General features: G+C 39.2%; 1 protein-coding gene across 13 annotated transcripts in view; it reads right to left on the bottom strand.

Moving 5' to 3' along the window:
• The window catches only part of TENM2 (teneurin transmembrane protein 2), an 806,981-nt gene that overhangs the window by 578,208 nt on the left and 212,123 nt on the right, over positions 1-16,650 (bottom strand). Inside the window, exon 3 of one of the 13 annotated variants that reach the window (XM_077823697.1) lies at positions 5,916-5,931. The exons of the other annotated variants lie outside the window; for them this stretch is intronic. Within the exon in view, the coding sequence (XP_077679823.1) occupies positions 5,916-5,931 (16 nt within the window). The remainder of the gene's footprint in view (positions 1-5,915; positions 5,932-16,650) is intronic. 13 annotated transcript variants of the gene reach the window in all.

The raw sequence follows: 16,650 nt of genomic DNA, 5'->3' as shown, positions 1-16,650 counted from the left end.
CTCCTCTACATGAGGCAGATTTCTAACTAGTAGCCTAAAGTTTAGGGAGGGGAAAGGTGGTCACTAACACCACTTTTTGTCTGAAAGAGCTAAGGTACCTAATTCCATGGCTCTGAATCCCAGATGGAGATAAGGTGCCTCCCTCTGACTCACACTAAGGTGCTTAGCTTTCTTTGAGGGGTGGAGCTGAGGCCACACCCCCTCCTTGGCATTTCCTACTGGCTAGTTTAGGCCACTGCCTGCTCAGCTTATTGGCTATTCTCAGGCGCCTAACCCACCCCAGGCATTTTACGGATAGCCTGACTGCGTAACTTGGAGCTGTGGATTCCACTAGGTAGCAGGCAACCCAAAATAGGTGTTGTAATGCTGATCCTTTGTGAATTTAGCCTGAGGTGTTTTACATTTTTTTGGACCAAAATCCTCAACAGGTACAAATCACAGAGCTCCACTGAAGTCAACAGAGCTCCACTGATTTACAACCAGTGAAGATGTCATCTATTAGTCCTAGGGCTTGTCTACACTGGCACTTTACAGCGCTGCAGCTTTCTCACTCAGGGGTGTGAAAAAACACGTCCTTGAGCGCTGCAAGCTTCAGCGCTGTAACATGCCAGTATAGACAGTGCATCAGCGCTGGGAATCGTGCTCCCAGCGCTGGTAGCTACGTCCCTTGTGGAGGTGGGTTTTTTAGAGTGCTGGGAGAGCTCTCTCCCAGCGCTGTGCTGCGACTACACAAACCATGTTAAAGTGCTACCACGGCAGCCCTTTAATATTGCCAGTGAAGACGTGCCCTTAATTTTTCTCTTCCTCTGAGACCTGGTACAGTTCATATTATGTAACTGAGGCACCTGGTTTTACTAGCAGAAGGGAAACAAGAAGCGGATACTATTTTTTTAATTCTCTCAAACATCTCTAAAATTGGTTCTGCAGAATATGCAGGATACATGAGATACATGTTAGAAAAGCAAAAAAATACTTAATTGGCTTTTTAAAAATTGTTAACTGCTAATTTTTAAACACCAGGCTAATATTGAGGTGTATAATTAATAGTGAGAAATCTAATTTCAAAAGCTGGCTACACTGTAAAACAAGCTACATTTTAAAATATTGATGACATTAAAACTATTAAAGTTACATAACAAATCTAGGATACGTAACATTTAAGTGAATGCTTCCATACAGTGTATGTCCCCATATGTTCTCAATTTTCAAATGTTGTGTTTCTCTGAAAATATGACACTGATATGGAGGCCTAGAAATTCCTTTTGGGGCACTTGAGAAATTTGCATTTATAGCAAATGAAATGTCATGATTTATTGCAAAGTTTATATATTGCTTTCCCTACTTTGAAACTAAACTGAAGCAGCTCAGTGAATGAGCAAATAAGGGATGTTCTCTGAAGGGCTCCAATGGTGTGGGTGACACTTTTCTTGTCTTCCCAGAGGTAAAGTGTGTCATATCCTCAGTATTTACAATCTCTACCAGCCTAGAAAGCTACAGGCTATTCCCAGAGCAGGATATCTCACATTCACACATGCTTCTTATGTGCTACGAGTCTAGTCTCCCCCTCCTTTTTTTCCAAAGTTTATATAATAACAAAATGAGTATAAAGAACATGCATACTCAATAAATTTATCCCCAAGAAATAATTAAAATAGTTCAGACTGCAATTTTAGTTTGTCTATAGCTAATAAAAGCAAGATGTTCAAGAACTGTTCCTAGAATCCACACTTAGCATGACACCCTGACCCTATTGAATTCAATGGCTAAAGTCCCACTGACTTCAGTGGGGACAAGTTTTCACTCTCAATCCTTACTCAGGCAAAATCATCTGTGAAGTTAGAGTTAGTTTTGTCTAAGTAGGGATCAGGCCATCATTGAAAAGGCTATGTTAAAAGTGCACTGAACGTGCCACAAAGCTACACACACAGTGTGTCACTGGAATGAGATGACATTTTTGATAAACAGTCGGATCATCACAATACTGTGTACGCTTGTATTGCTTTGAAGACTTTGTTTTGGTCATTACTGGCATTTTTTTATTGTTAATATTATCTCTATGAGCAAGAGGAATGAATGACTACAGAATAAACTAAAAAGAAACTAATTTCAGATTGCTTTCAGTTGAGATGACTGCAGGGATAGTTCCAGCATTTGACATGTTATAATGGGAATATTTATATTGCTATCTTAGGGCATGTGTACGCTTGAAATGCTACAGTGGCACAGCTGCATGCACCGCTGAAGTGCTTCAGTTTAGACACTAGCACCGCCGAAATGAGGGGTTCTTCCATTGGCATAGGTAACCCACCTCCCTGAGAGGGGATAGCTAGGTTGACAGAAGAATTCTTCTGTTGACATAGTGCTGTCTACACTGGGAGTTAGGTCAGCTTAACTATGGCAGTTGGGGTGTGGGTTTTTCACACCCCTGAGAGACCTAGTTAAACCAAATTAATTTTCTAGTGTAGACCAGGCCTTACTTTTATGAGGCAAAAAATTAAGAATTTAAAAGGCAGAAAGCACTATATACCTAGGATTCTCACCCAAGAAGAACAGATTGCATAACAGATTACAAAAGAGATGCAGAGGTCAAAGAAAATGTATGGCTACATTTAGTTGATTTTAAAATAAAAGTGATCATACCGTATGTATATTTTCCAGTAGTTTGTAGGCGGTACAGATCTAAGCTAAAGCTGTAGTGTAGGTGCAGTTCACTGAACCATATGCTGCTTTTCTTAAGTAACCCGTTCTACAAAAAATAAATATCTTGTGACAGAATGTTTTGACAGCTAAAAAAGATTTAAATTTTTTGAATGCATTTGACTGAAAGGCAAAAATGTTAGGTAGATGTTAATTTAACAGATGTCAAGTTTTGCATCATCACCCTGAAACACGCAATTTCTGGCAAGCCTTCTTGCTGCATTACAACATGAAATTCTATGAATTCCACACAGATATGCCTTTCACAAACTTCCAACTTTCATTTTCATTCAAAGAAAAATATCTGAACTTTCTGTGGGAAGATGCTAACACCTGGTTATAGTTCCGGCAGATGCAAATAAATGCATGCAGAGATAATGCAACTGATACCTTTTTAGGTGAACTTTTTATTAAAAATGACCAGTTTTTCTGTAATTCTTATCGTAACTGTTTGAGATTATCTACTTCTACCCTTACACAATTTTACAGATCAAATAAGGACAAAACACCTACATTATTTTAAGAGGCATACTGTTTCCCAACACATCAATTTTATTATAATTTAATATCTTAAGACTACTGGAATTTGATGTTTAGTATTCTAGTATGTACAGTATAGCATGAAATATAACAGAATATGAGACTAGAATTTACAGTCATTCACAAAAGTGGTTCCACTTAAATGAATGGGAAATATGCTCCTAAATCACTTTTGGAAATCTGATTTGTAGGCATCTAAATACAAATTTAGGAGCCTAATTTTTGGCTCATGTTTTTGAAAATTTTGACACTGGTTCTTATGTTATATATCCCTTTTCATAGTTTGGATATATCATCAATGTTTCAGAGATATTATAGATATTTTTATGCTGGCAACATATTGATTGTTTTGGGGAATGGCATTAGCTGTGAAGTGATAGGGTATGTGGCACCCCCCCCCCACTAGGGGCCTGATTCTCCACTTCGTTATGCCAGTTTTAAATGGTGTAACTCCGCTGATTTCAATAAAGTTACACTGGATAAAACCAATTTAACACAGTGGAGAAAGAGGCCCTAGGTCTGTAGACTGTGGTTCGTTATATCTTCTTGGATCCCCACGTCTTGGCTGTGGACTTCTTGTATATTTTTAATATCTATTGCAAATATATTATCCCCATATAACAGAGGGGAAAATGGGACAAAGAGGTTAAATCGCCTACCTTTGGGGAACTACAAACTAGTGGATTAGTCAAGGACCTAACATTCAGGAGACCTGTCTTCTAAATCTGGTATTGACTCTCATGTGCAGTGTGAATTTGAGTATGCCACTAAATCTCAGTTTCTCCATCTATAACCAGGGTGGGGGGGAAAGAAGAGAGATTTGCTTAGTCCACAGCGATGTTGTGGGACAATTTTTGTGAAGTGTAGTATCTGCTGGGCTTGATTTGCCCCCACTGAGGTATGACTTTTTGTAAATTGCACATGCCAATTGGCCATGAGAGAGAAAAGTTGCTTTTATAACATATCTGCAAGTTAAAGTGAGTTTTCACAAGTGCACATTTTTGAACAAAAAATGCTTCTCTCAACAAAACGGGGGGGGGGGGGGAACAGTCTTCCAAAACTTCTTGACAAAGCAACGTTGTGGGGATGAGAAGTAATGAAAAAAACTGGGGAAATATTGCACATTAATTTCTCCCCAAATTCACCCAGTTTTACTTAATATATTTTTTGTTCTTTTTTTATTTCTTCTCACCACATATTTAATAAATAATATATTTAAAAAGTATTAACCAGTGGTTTGGCTTTTACTCATCTGATTCAGTGCATTTTTTAAAGGTATTTGAAACAAAATACCCTGTGTTTTTGCTTTTTTTGGGTTTTTTTGAAAGAATGTGGCAGAAAGTCCTTTCTAAAGGCTCAGTAGTATTAATGTTAACATTGGAACCTGTGGAGAACAAAATAAAACTGGTCTGTTCTCCAAGAACTCTGTACTTCTTTTTTTCATGTGGTGACATATAATAAATACTTAAAAAGAAAAGGAGGACTTGTGGCACCTTAGAGACTAAAAAATTTATTAGAGCATAAGCTCTCATGAGCTACAGCTCACTTCACCTCACGAAAGCTTATGCTCTAATAAATTGGTTAGTCTCTAAGGTGCCACAAGTACTCCTTTTCTTTTTACGAATACAGACTAACATGGCTGCTACTCTGAAACCAATAAATACTTAGATACCCTGGGAAAACTCTCAATAACTCCATTTTACTCAGACAGATACAAGTGTCTCAAGAATCTAAGTTAAGAAGTAAGGTTACAGGGGTTGAGTTAATTCTCCCTGGAAAAGAAATACCCTTAGGTGACCTAAAAGGTTTTGAGAACCATAAATCTATGAGTTTCTGCAGCACCATTTTTACACTGGAGAAAGGTTCAAAAGTAGGAGGCATAAGCTAAAAAATTAGGTACATAGGTAGCCTAAGTACATAGTACATAGGTAGCCTAAGCCAAACTATTTTGCCTAAAGGGTATTACATATGCTAAATATATTACAGGACCATACAAGAGAGAGACAAAAAATATGTGTCTGTTTTTCCTTTTCATATTGCAGGGAGGTGAGAATCAAATTGACCAAGAACAAGGGGACACAATTGAACTGGCTCGATCTTCCCCATGGCTAAAATATCTTGTTTGCTAATAAATCATCATGGGATACTCGGGATGCACTTTGGAACTTTACTTCTCTTGTCACAATTGTATCATACACATCTTGGAATGATGAACTTGAATGTAAGTTAAGTGTAACGTGCCATGTGCAGGCATATCCAGTATTTGAGGCACTGGCAAATGTCTGCCATAATCTGATGTTTAAAAATCTGGCCCAATGTGTTCAATTTCATAAAAATGATTAGATGAAAAAAGTTTCAGAATGTTACTACTGTAGCTATTTTATTATACTTTTCCATTATTATTTGGTTCAGCTAGCATAAAGATTCAACAAACTCGCCGATCATTTTTAGTTTGCTTGTTATTCTGCAGTATATAATGGGCACGGAATAGCACATACCCTTATTAGCAGCACATCTCTAGATGTTGGTCTACCAAAAAAGTGGGCTTCAGTTTAAAAAGACTCGCCACTAGAGTGACACTGCACTTAAGAGCAGGCATACAGCAGTGGATCAATTCAGCGCATTGTTAGAGATCCTTTGAAAGGAAAACAACAGCCGTGTCTCAGTATCCCCATTACCCATTCGGGGGTTGCTCTTGCATTCTCATTGACATGTCAATTACTGGGAAGGGGGCAGAAATATAGCCTAAGGGTGTTGAGTTATAAATTAGGACACTCAAGTTGACAGAGAGATTAGCTCGGCCTTTGAAGAAAGAAGAAAGAGACAGTGCAATAGAATACTGATACCAACTGATCCTTATTGCAACTCTGAAGTTGCACTCTTGAACAGAGTAAAAAAACCTTGCCATAACACCTCCTGCTCTGACAAAATGGTGGGGGGAGGGGATATTCAAGATATACACAAATAAAGGGGAAAAACCAAAAACCGAACACTCTAAAGGCTGATGATACTGGAATGCTTTCTGTACAACCTTTCATTTTGGACCTAACTTGACCTAAACGAATCCTACAGTGTTTATTATTATCAACATTTAAATAGTATATATGTTTAATACTGGAAGTACTGTAGCATTTAATTTCTTAAAGCATTTTACTTTTGGGAAATTTCTCAAACTTTCTAATGTCAAAATGGTTCCATATTGCTGTCCTCAAGCATTTTTGCATGACTGCCTGTAGATTTAGGTGTTATACTGTATGATTGTTTTAGCTTTAAAATTATTTGCACAGGTACAGCATACCTAAAATAAATGTATTTTCAAAATTAGGTCCTAGTTGATATTGCTCCAGGGTGAACTTATTAATGTTGCCATAAACCATGAAGCAAAGTACTGAAACCTGGTTTCTCTTTATTTCAACTATTTTAACAGCAGTTCTTTGTGATTAGCTCAAGCAAGCACGAGGCTATTTACTGGGCATCAACCACATTTCCTCTTACATGCATTGATCCACTCTGTCACAAGACTATTAAAGTAGAGTTTGTTTATATTATATTTAATGTCCCTCTTATTAAAAAGAAACACAATGAATTGCCAAGAATAATAATTTACCAACATGATGTATGTGAACTAAAAAACTTTAACACACTGTACTTTAAAACATGTCAATTCCACAGTACTTCACAAGTTGTTCCACTATTAACTGTGTTCGAGATGTTCAGATGATTTATAATCTCAAAAGTAATGTAAAAGATTTTATAATTCATCCAGTACAATCTAAATATGAATTTTGCAAATAATTTGTCACCAGGAAAAGTAAAAATGAATACTGTTACCATTAAATCCCATCCTGCCCCTGGAATCTTACCAACTTTTGGATAGGTTTTAAGTACTTTAGCCATTCTTTTACTGTGTCTAGACCTTGCCTTTTCCTTTGTAAATGCAGCTCTCTTCTCCGTTTACTTGAGCTTAATTTTACTTTTTATTGTAATTTACACAATTTCAGAGAAAAATAAAAAAGTTACATCATTTAAAGTTACTGTACCTTAATAAATGCACCTAAAGTGGCACTATTTTTGCATGCATGAAAGCTCAAAGCCTCAACTCCCATGAGCGATTAATCTTCAAACACTAATTAGATATTTGCTAATTAGTGTCTGATGTGTGAAATGAAAAACATTTTGAAGCTGAAATGAATAGGGTCTATAAAGATAGTGCCTGTGTCCCAGTTCTCCTTTTTACTATGTTATCATATTTCATAAATATTAATAAGATCACATGATACCACCCATTCTATAAGATTATCTTTCTGAACAAATCCTTTTGTTTAATACAATAGGGATGTGTCAATATTTTGCATTTAGTGCAAGCACTCAATGGAAAGAAGTATTTTCCCTCAATGTTAAAGAGATGTCACATTTCATGCATCACATTTATGCTGCATTAACTGGTCCTATTTTTTTAACTCAGTTTATCTTTTATTCTTCTGAAATGAAGAATGCAAAACCAGTAGTGAATAATCCTTTCCATTTCTGAGCAATCTTGTTAAGTTTATCTTGTTTTAAATGTAACTAGCACAGAATAAAAGAGATATAGTAATGTTTTTTCACAAATACAGAAATGGCAGATATTTTTCTAGGATGGTAAATTCCAAAGGTTTCTGAGGCATTATAAAGGTACACTTTGAAAACCATTAATTACACACACAAAGTGTAACTGATTTTTGAGGGGAAAAAAGCTATGACTACAAAGAATTTGTCTATCCTTGATGACACATACAAAATGACTCCACATTACTAGAGTAATTCATAAATGTCACTTAGTGATCATACAGTAAGATTTCATTACCTACCAAAAGAAAATATTTCGTTCCAAAAATATTTTTCAAAGAACATTTGTAGTAGGAGGACAGAATAACTTAAGAGGAAAGAATTAATATCATACGGGAGTATTTAGGTGTTACTATATTTTAAACTACCCACCTATAAATGCTGGTCATATCACAAATTACGTCTAATCACAGGATTGATATAGCAATTTCAAATGATAGCTAAGCTTCAGTTGACAAAGGTGACATTGAAACATAATGACTAGACTATCGTTTTCTCAGGCTGATGTTTTGTGATTATAATAATGCTGATCAAGATGATTAAAACAATAATAAAGGGAAAGTTCCAAGAACCAGAAAAACACAGACCTTGGCGAGATACTGTATGGAAAGCAAAGCTACAATATTGTTCCATGCTTTTTCAATAAGACTTCTTCAATTCAGCTTAAAGTCAGACAGTTTATTAGTCCCAGAGGACTCTCTGTAAACTGAAATTGATACAGTATTTTCTACCAATTCAATGTGCTTTCAGTTTTTCATATATTTGATATGAGAATAAGGTCACCTGCGCCGATTTATCATGCGCCACTATAGTTCATACTTCAGGGTAGCTTTGAGGTCTCTATCCAAACCCGAGGAGTAAAACATCAAGAATCTATTTACAGTTATTCAGGGCCAGATTCTGATCTCACTTGTGCTGGTTTTATACTGAGGAAACTGCATTCACTTCAGTGGCATTACTCCTGATTCACACCTACGTAAGTGAGATCAGAATTCCACAGTTACTAGAAATTATAGTTTAACTTCCAAAACACCCTGAAGCCCTGTTCCACAAAATACAAACGAACAAAACAGCCAGAGTGCCAGACCTACCAGATTTGACCCATTCACGTATTAAAACAAACACAAAACTAGACAACTTCTAATTACCAATAGATAAATGAGTCATGAGGAATTCAAACCAAAACAAGACATCCACCAGTCAAGTCTGCAGACAGAGGTGCGTTTACTATCCTATAATTTGCTAGGGCAAATCAATTTGAATGGTCTTAAATTCAAAGGCTTCATGTATTTGTTAATGATAACTAGTTACTTAACAATTCATGATTTGAAAGCACGAGTGCTCTATTTTTGTTTTGTTTTTATTTACTTCTGTTAGAAGTTTTCTTTTTAATTAAGGTGATTTCTTCTTACCTATATTACTGTAGTCACACTACATTTATTTGGCAGGAGGAGAATGAATAGCACTGGTATTCACATTTGACAGACATAGCAAATCATAATCCCAGCAAGACTAAAGATGACACAGGTGATGGCCATGTCTTCTTGTGTGCTTTAAAATTCAGAGAAATGTTCTTACTCCAAAAGTTATTCTGAGCACTTAAATGTGAGCTGTACCTCTTATTATTCTGTGGCAGGTTTAGTCATAAACTAAAGCTGCCAATAGGTTGTTTTCATCCATGTGTCTTCTTCAATGTGATGCTGTTAGACATGGAGCTACTCTTTACCAAAACTGTTCAGGCTGTATGTTATCCAAACATCACATCACCTCTAGTTTAAACAGCATGTACCCTCTGCAAATGACAAGTTGTTTTGCTCAGAAAAGTACAAGCTGATGCCATTTAACCTGGAGATGATGCGGTATCTTGATTGCATGTTATTTAAATGGCACAAAATTTCGAAACAAATTGCAGGAATAGTCCAGAGGAGAATCACATTAAATAACACAGGCAGGGCCACAGCACACAGAGCACGTGCAACATTGGCTTTTGACTCTATGATACAACTCTGCAGATGCTCTTCATAACATCCTGGGAGAATTCAGCAAAATGGTATAGCTAAATAAAGCTATAAGAAAAGAAACAAAAACCCCAAGAAAAATCAGCCCTAATTTAATTCACTTAAACGGCCAATTATATAAAGGACACAGGACCGTTCACACACATAGTTTGTTCCCATTATTACCAGATTTGCTGACACAATTTGCTTAATTGTGTGTGAACCTGTATGTGCAATTGCTCATGCGAAAAAGGCATAAAATCTAGCACACGTTTTTCACACCAATCTTGAAATTTGGCCTATATATTTTAGTTGTCTATACTCTGAATGACTGATGCACTGCTTATTGAATTATAACATTGATTATTCATCGCATATTGCAAGGCAGAAGCAAAAACCTGGTTAAGGAACGACTTGCCTGTTTACTTATACTTCCCATCATCTAGTTTTGTACTACTAATTGTCTTCTTGGATTTCAAGAAGGCAGACTTTAGCAAAACTCAGGGAGTTGGTAAGTGAGATCCCATGGGAAGCAAGTCTAAGGGGAAAAACAGTTCAAGTGAGTTGGAAGTTTTTCAGAGAGACACTATTAAGGGCACAAGAGCAAACTGTCCCACTGCTGAGGAAAGATAGGAAGTATGGCAAGAGACCACCCTGGCTTAACCAGGAGATCTTTAATGATCTGAAACTCAAAAGAGAGTCCTACAAAAAGTGGAACCTAGGTCAAATTACAAAGATTCATAGATATTTAGGTCAGAAGAGACCATTATGATCATCCAGTCCGACCTCCTGCACAACGCAGGCCACAGAATTTCACCCATCACTCCTGCGAAAATCCTCTCAGCTATGTCTGAGCTATTGAAGTCCTCAAATCATGGTTTAAAGACTTCAAGGAGCAGAGAATCCGCCAGCAAGTGACCTGTGCCCCATGCTACAGAGGGGGCCAAAAAACCTCCAGGGCCTCTTCCAATCTGCCCTGGAGGAAAATGCCTTCCCGACCCCAAATATGGCGATCAGCTAAACCGTGAGCAAAGGATGAATATAAACAAAAAACAAGCATGTACGGACAAAATTAGAAAGACCAAGACACAAAACAAGATTAAACTAGTAGAGACATAAGGGGAAAGAAGAAAACATTCTGTAAATACATTAGAAGCAAGACAAGGACAAGGTAGGCCTATTACTCAAAAACAACAGAAAATGTGGAAATGGCAGAAGTGCTAAGTCACCTTTTTGTTTCAGTTTTAACCAAAAAGGTTTGTAGAAATTGGACATATAACATAGTGAATGCCAGTGAAAATGAAGTAAAATCAGAGGCTAGAATTGGGAAAGAACAAGTTAAAAATTACATAGACTAGTTAGATGTCTTGAACTCACCAGGGCCTGATGAAATACATCCTAGAATACTCAAAGACCTGACTGAGGCAGTATCTGAGTCATTAGCAATTATCTTTGAAAGCTCATGGAAAATGGGAGAGATTTCAGAAGAATGGATAAGGGCAAATATAGTGCCCATTTACAAAAAGGGAAATATGGACAACCCAGGGAATTACAGACCTGTCAGCTTAACTTCAGTACCCAGAAAGATAATGGAGCAAATTATTAAGCAATCAATTTGCAAACACCTAGAAGATCATAAGGTGATAAGTAACATGTCAGCAGGGATTTGTCAAGAACAAATTGGGTCAAACCAACCTAATAATTTACCTTGACAGGGTAACAAGCCTTTTCGATGGGGGAGAAGCGGTAGATGTGGTATATCTTGATTTAGTAAGGCTTTTGATACTGACGAGCATAAGTTTCAGAGTAGCAGCCGTGTTAGTCTGTGTCCATAAAAAGAAAAGAAGTACTTGTGGCACCTTAGAGACTAACAAATTTATTAGAGCATCAGCTTTCGTGAGCTACAGATTACTTCATCAGATGCATACAGTGGAAAATATAGTGGGGGATTTTATATACACAGATAACATGAAACAATGGGTGTTACCATACAGACTGTAACACTGTAACAGAGTGATCAGGAAAGGTGAACTATTACCAGCAGGAGAGCAGGGGGTGGGACGAGGACAGGGGACCTTTTGTAGTGATAATCAAGGTGGGCCATTTCCAGCAGTTTACAAGAACAGTAGGAGGGTAAATAAACAAGGGGAAATAGTTTTACTTTATGTAATGACACATCCACTCCCAGTCTTTATTCAAGCCTAAGTTAATTGTATCCAGTTTGCAAATTAATTCCAATTCAGCAGTCTCCTTGTTGGAGTCTGTTTTTGAAGTTTTTTTGTTGAAGAATTGTCACTTTTAGCTCTGTAATCGAGTGACCAAAGAGATTGAAGTGTTCTCTGACTGGTTTTTGAATGTTATAATTCTTGACATCTGATTTGTGTCCATTTATTCTTTTAAGTAGAGACTGTCCAGTCTGGCCAATGTACATGGCAGAGGGGCATTGCTGGCACATGATGGCATATATCACATTGGTAGATGTGCAGGGGAACGAGCCTCTGATAGTGTGGCTGATGTGATTAGGCCCTATGATGGTGTCCCATGAATAGATATGTGGACACAGTTGGCAATGGGCTTTGTTGCAAGGATAGGTTCCTGGGTTAGTGTTTTTGTTGTGTGGTGTGTGGTTGCTGGTGAGTATTTGCTTCAGGTTTGGGGGCTGTCTGTAAGCAAGGACTGGCCTGTCTCCCAAGATCTGTGAGAGTGATGGGTCATCCTTCAGGATAGGTTGTAGATCCTTGATGATGCGTTGAAGAGGTTTCAGTTGGGGGCTGAAGGCGATGGCTAGTGGCGTTCTGTTATTTTCTTTGTTGGGCCTGTCCTGTAGTAAGTAACTTCTGGGTACTCTTCTGGCTCTGTCAATCTGTTTCTTCACTTCAGCAGGTGGGTATTGTAGTTGTAAGAATGCTTGATAGAGATCTTGTCGGTGTTTCTCTCTGTCTGACGGGTAGGAGCAAATGTGGTTGTATCGTAGCGCTTGGCTGTAGACAAGGGATCGTGTGATGTGGTCTGGATGAAAGCTGGAGGCATGTAGGTAAGTATAGCGGTCAGTAGGTTTCCAGTATAGGGTGGTGTTTATGTGACCATCGCTTATTAGCACCATAGTGTCCAGGAAGTGGATCTGTTGTGTGGACTGGTCCAGGCTGAGTTTGATGGTGGGATGGAAATTGTTGAAATCATGGTGGAATTCCTCAAGGGCTTCTTTTCCATTGGTCCAGATGATGAAGATGTCATCAATATAGCGCAAGTAGAGTAGGGGCATTAGGGGACGAGAGCTGAGGAAGCGTTGGTCTAAGTCAGCCATAAAAATGTTGGCATACTATGGGGCCATGAGGGTACCCATAGCAGTGCCGCTGATTTGAAGGTATATATTGTCCCCAAATGTGAAACAGTTATGGGTGAGGACAAAGTCACAAAGTTCAGCCACCAGGTTTGCCGTGACATTATCGTGGATACTGTTCCTGACGGCTTGTTAATACAATTAACTTAGGCTTGAATAAAGACTGGGAGTGGATGTGTCATTACACAAAGTAAAACTATTTCCCCTTGTTTATTTACCCTCCTGCTGTTCTTGTAAACTGCTGGAAATGGCCCACCTTGATTATCACGACAAAAGGTTCCCCCCCCCGCCACTCTCCTGCTGGTAATAGATCACCTTTCCTGATCACTCTTGTTACAGTCTGTATGGTAACATCCACTGTTTCATGTTCTTTGTGTATATAAAATCTCCCCACTATATTTTCCACTGTATGCATCCGATGAAGTGAGCTGTAGCTCACGAAAGCTTATGCTCTAATAAATTTGTTAGTCTCTAAGGTGCCACAAGCACTCCTTTTCTTTTGACTAGCATAACTTTCTCATAAACAAACTGGGGAAACTGTGTCCAGTTCTGGGTGCCACATTTCAGGAAAGATATGGACAAATTGGAGAAAGTCCAGAGAAGAGCAACAAAAATGATTAATGGTCTAGAAACATGACCTATGAGGGAAGATTGAAAAAAATTGTTATGTTTAATCTGGAGAAGAGAAGACTTAGAGGGGACATGATAACAATTTTCAAGTACATAAAAGGTTGTTACAAGGAAGAGGGAGAAAAATTATTCTCCTTAATCATTGTGGACAGGATAAGAAGCTTAAATTGCAGCAAGGGAGGTTTAGGTTGGACATTAGGAAAAACTTCTCACCTTCTCAGGATGATTAAGCACTGGAATAAATTGCCCAAGGAGGAATCTCCAACATTGGAGATTTTTAAGAGCAGTTAGAAAAACACCTGCCAGGGATAGTACTTAGCTCTGCCATGAGTGCAGGGGACTGGATTAGGTGGCCTTTTGAGGTCCCTTCCAGTCCTACGATTCCATGACTGTTAATTCAGCTGAGTCCTGTACTCTGTGTAGCTTTCCCATTTAAAGGGAAGGGTTAATGCAGTTGGGTTAACTTGTAGGCCTCAAATAGCCCTATTTCACATAATGTTACTTCAATTTATGATGTGCAATCAAAGTTATGGTCTTATTTGGGGGAGTCACACAATAGTCTTATAATCTGGCTCACCACTACTTGAAATAAACCAAGCAGCTCTTTTCATCCAATATAAAGGAAGTAATGCTGCTGTAAAGGTGTCACTTACCAAACCAGGAGAGAACCTGTGGGCACATCTCTACAAAAATAAAGTATTATATAAACACTGAAGAAAGATATGTGCCAGCATTTTTATGAAAGTTTTGCCACCATATTGAAAATTCACTTGTATATTATGCATCTGATTCAATGAGAAGTGGAGTTAAGCAAGTGTGCAGTTTGAGTAAGCACATACTGCTATTTGGCATAGAAATCAATTATGGTCTTAAAAGGAGTGATCACATGCTCATTGCTAGAATTTGCACAGACTCTACCTTCAACAGAGTGGCAGTGACTACTGTTTAGATGCAGTCCATAACACAAATTTCCACCAGGGATGGCAAAGGTGCATTGCACCTCAGGCAATTTTAACTTACATACCTACAGAACTTATCCTATTTTTATGTATCTATTATCAGAATGCATATAAGTTCAGGCAACAAGCTCTGTTTTGTTTTTTAATAGGCGAGTTCATACAAATCCTATGTGAATAAGGTATAGAGTATTCATAAATGGAATCCTTGTATTCTTCTGGGTTCTCTCTCTCTCAAAACCTGTTAAAGATATTTCATTAATATTTAAAAAAACTCAAGTTATCTACTTTTCCTAACTGTTGTTCTTCAAGATGTATTGCTCATGTCTATTCTATTCTAGATATTCGTACGCCCACATGTGTGGTTGGAGATTTTTGCCTTAGCAGTATCCATAGGGCCAGCTGTTGCGCCCCTTGAGTGCCGCACTCATGCGTCGGTATATCAGGCGCTGCTGGCCCTATGCCTTCTCACTTCCTTGATGCCAGCAACTCTGACAGAGGGGCAAGAGGGTGGGTAATGGAATGGATATGAGCAACACATCTCAAAGAACAAGTTACGAAAGGAAAGTAACCGTTTTTTGTTCTTCGAGTGCTTGCTCATGTCGATTCCATTCAAGGTGACTCACAATCAGTATCAATGGAGGTGGGGTCGGAGTTCATGGTTTTGCAGCACCACTTTGCCAAAGCCAGCATCGTCTCGAACTTGCTCGGTAAGCGCATAATGAAACGCGTGGACAGACAACCAAGTAGTGGCTCTACAGACCTCTTGGATTGCACTTGCACCAGGAAGGCTGCTGACAATGTTTGTGCCCTGGTCGAGCGTACCATCACAATTGCCAGTGGAGGCACCTTCGCCAGCTCATAGCAGTAGTGGATGCAAATCATGATCTTGGACGAAATGCTCTGAGCAGACACTGGGCCACCTTTCATTCTGTCTGCCACCACAATGAACAACTGTGTTGATTTACAGAATGGCTTTGTTCTATCTACGGAGAAGGCCAGCGCCCTCCTGACATCCAGGGACTGTAGCCTACACTCCTCATCTGATGCATAAGGCTTTGGAAAGAAGATGGGTAAGTATATGTCCTGGAAAGTATGAAACTGGGAAAAGACCTGGGTGCAGTCACATTTGGATCTTATCCTTGTAGAAGACCATACGGGGGCCTCCAAAGTTAGCGCCCTTATCTTGGACACCCTGTGGGCTGACATTATCATGACCAGGAATGAAACCTTCCAGGAGAGAAGGAGAAGAGCAGGAAACCAGAGGCTCAAAGGGAGGCCCCATGAGCCTTGACAGCACGAGATTCAGGTCCCAGGGGGGATGGGATCCCAGACATGCAGGTAGAGTCACTCCAGAATTTTCAAAACCAAGCAGTCATGTCATGAGCAAAGATCGACATGCCTTGGAATGGAGGATGAAAAGCTGAGATAGAAATGACAGGGACAACACTTTGAGTTTGAGGTGCACCAGATAATCCAGGATCTCCTGCAGCAGGGCCTTGGAATACGCTATTCCAAGGCCCAGCATGTGAACCATTTCCATTTGGCCAGGTGAGTCGCTCTGGTGGAGGGTTTCCTGTTACGCAGCAAGATCTGATGAACATGGGCCGAGCATGCCTGTTTGTCCGCTGCCACGGTGGAGAGAGATGCCCCTCCCTGCCGGTCCCATCACGGACCTGCTGTGGCTGGGAGAGGTTCCCCTCCCCACCAGCCCCAACACGTATCTGTCCCAGAACTTGCTGCCAGAGCTGCTGGGGAGAGGCGCTCCTCCCTCATGCCCGGCCCAGGCCCATCCTGAGCTGCCAGAGCCGGGGAGAGGCGCCTCTCCCCTGGCTCGAGCTGCTGCGGCGAGAGAGGGCTGGGGGGAGTCCTCTCTCCCCACCAT

Source organism: Eretmochelys imbricata, chromosome 8, assembly GCF_965152235.1.
Source record: "Eretmochelys imbricata isolate rEreImb1 chromosome 8, rEreImb1.hap1, whole genome shotgun sequence".
NCBI classification, from domain to species: domain Eukaryota; kingdom Metazoa; phylum Chordata; order Testudines; family Cheloniidae; genus Eretmochelys; species Eretmochelys imbricata.
The sequence above is the reverse complement of the archived record's forward strand: the minus strand, read 5'-3'. Positions and strand labels throughout refer to the sequence as shown.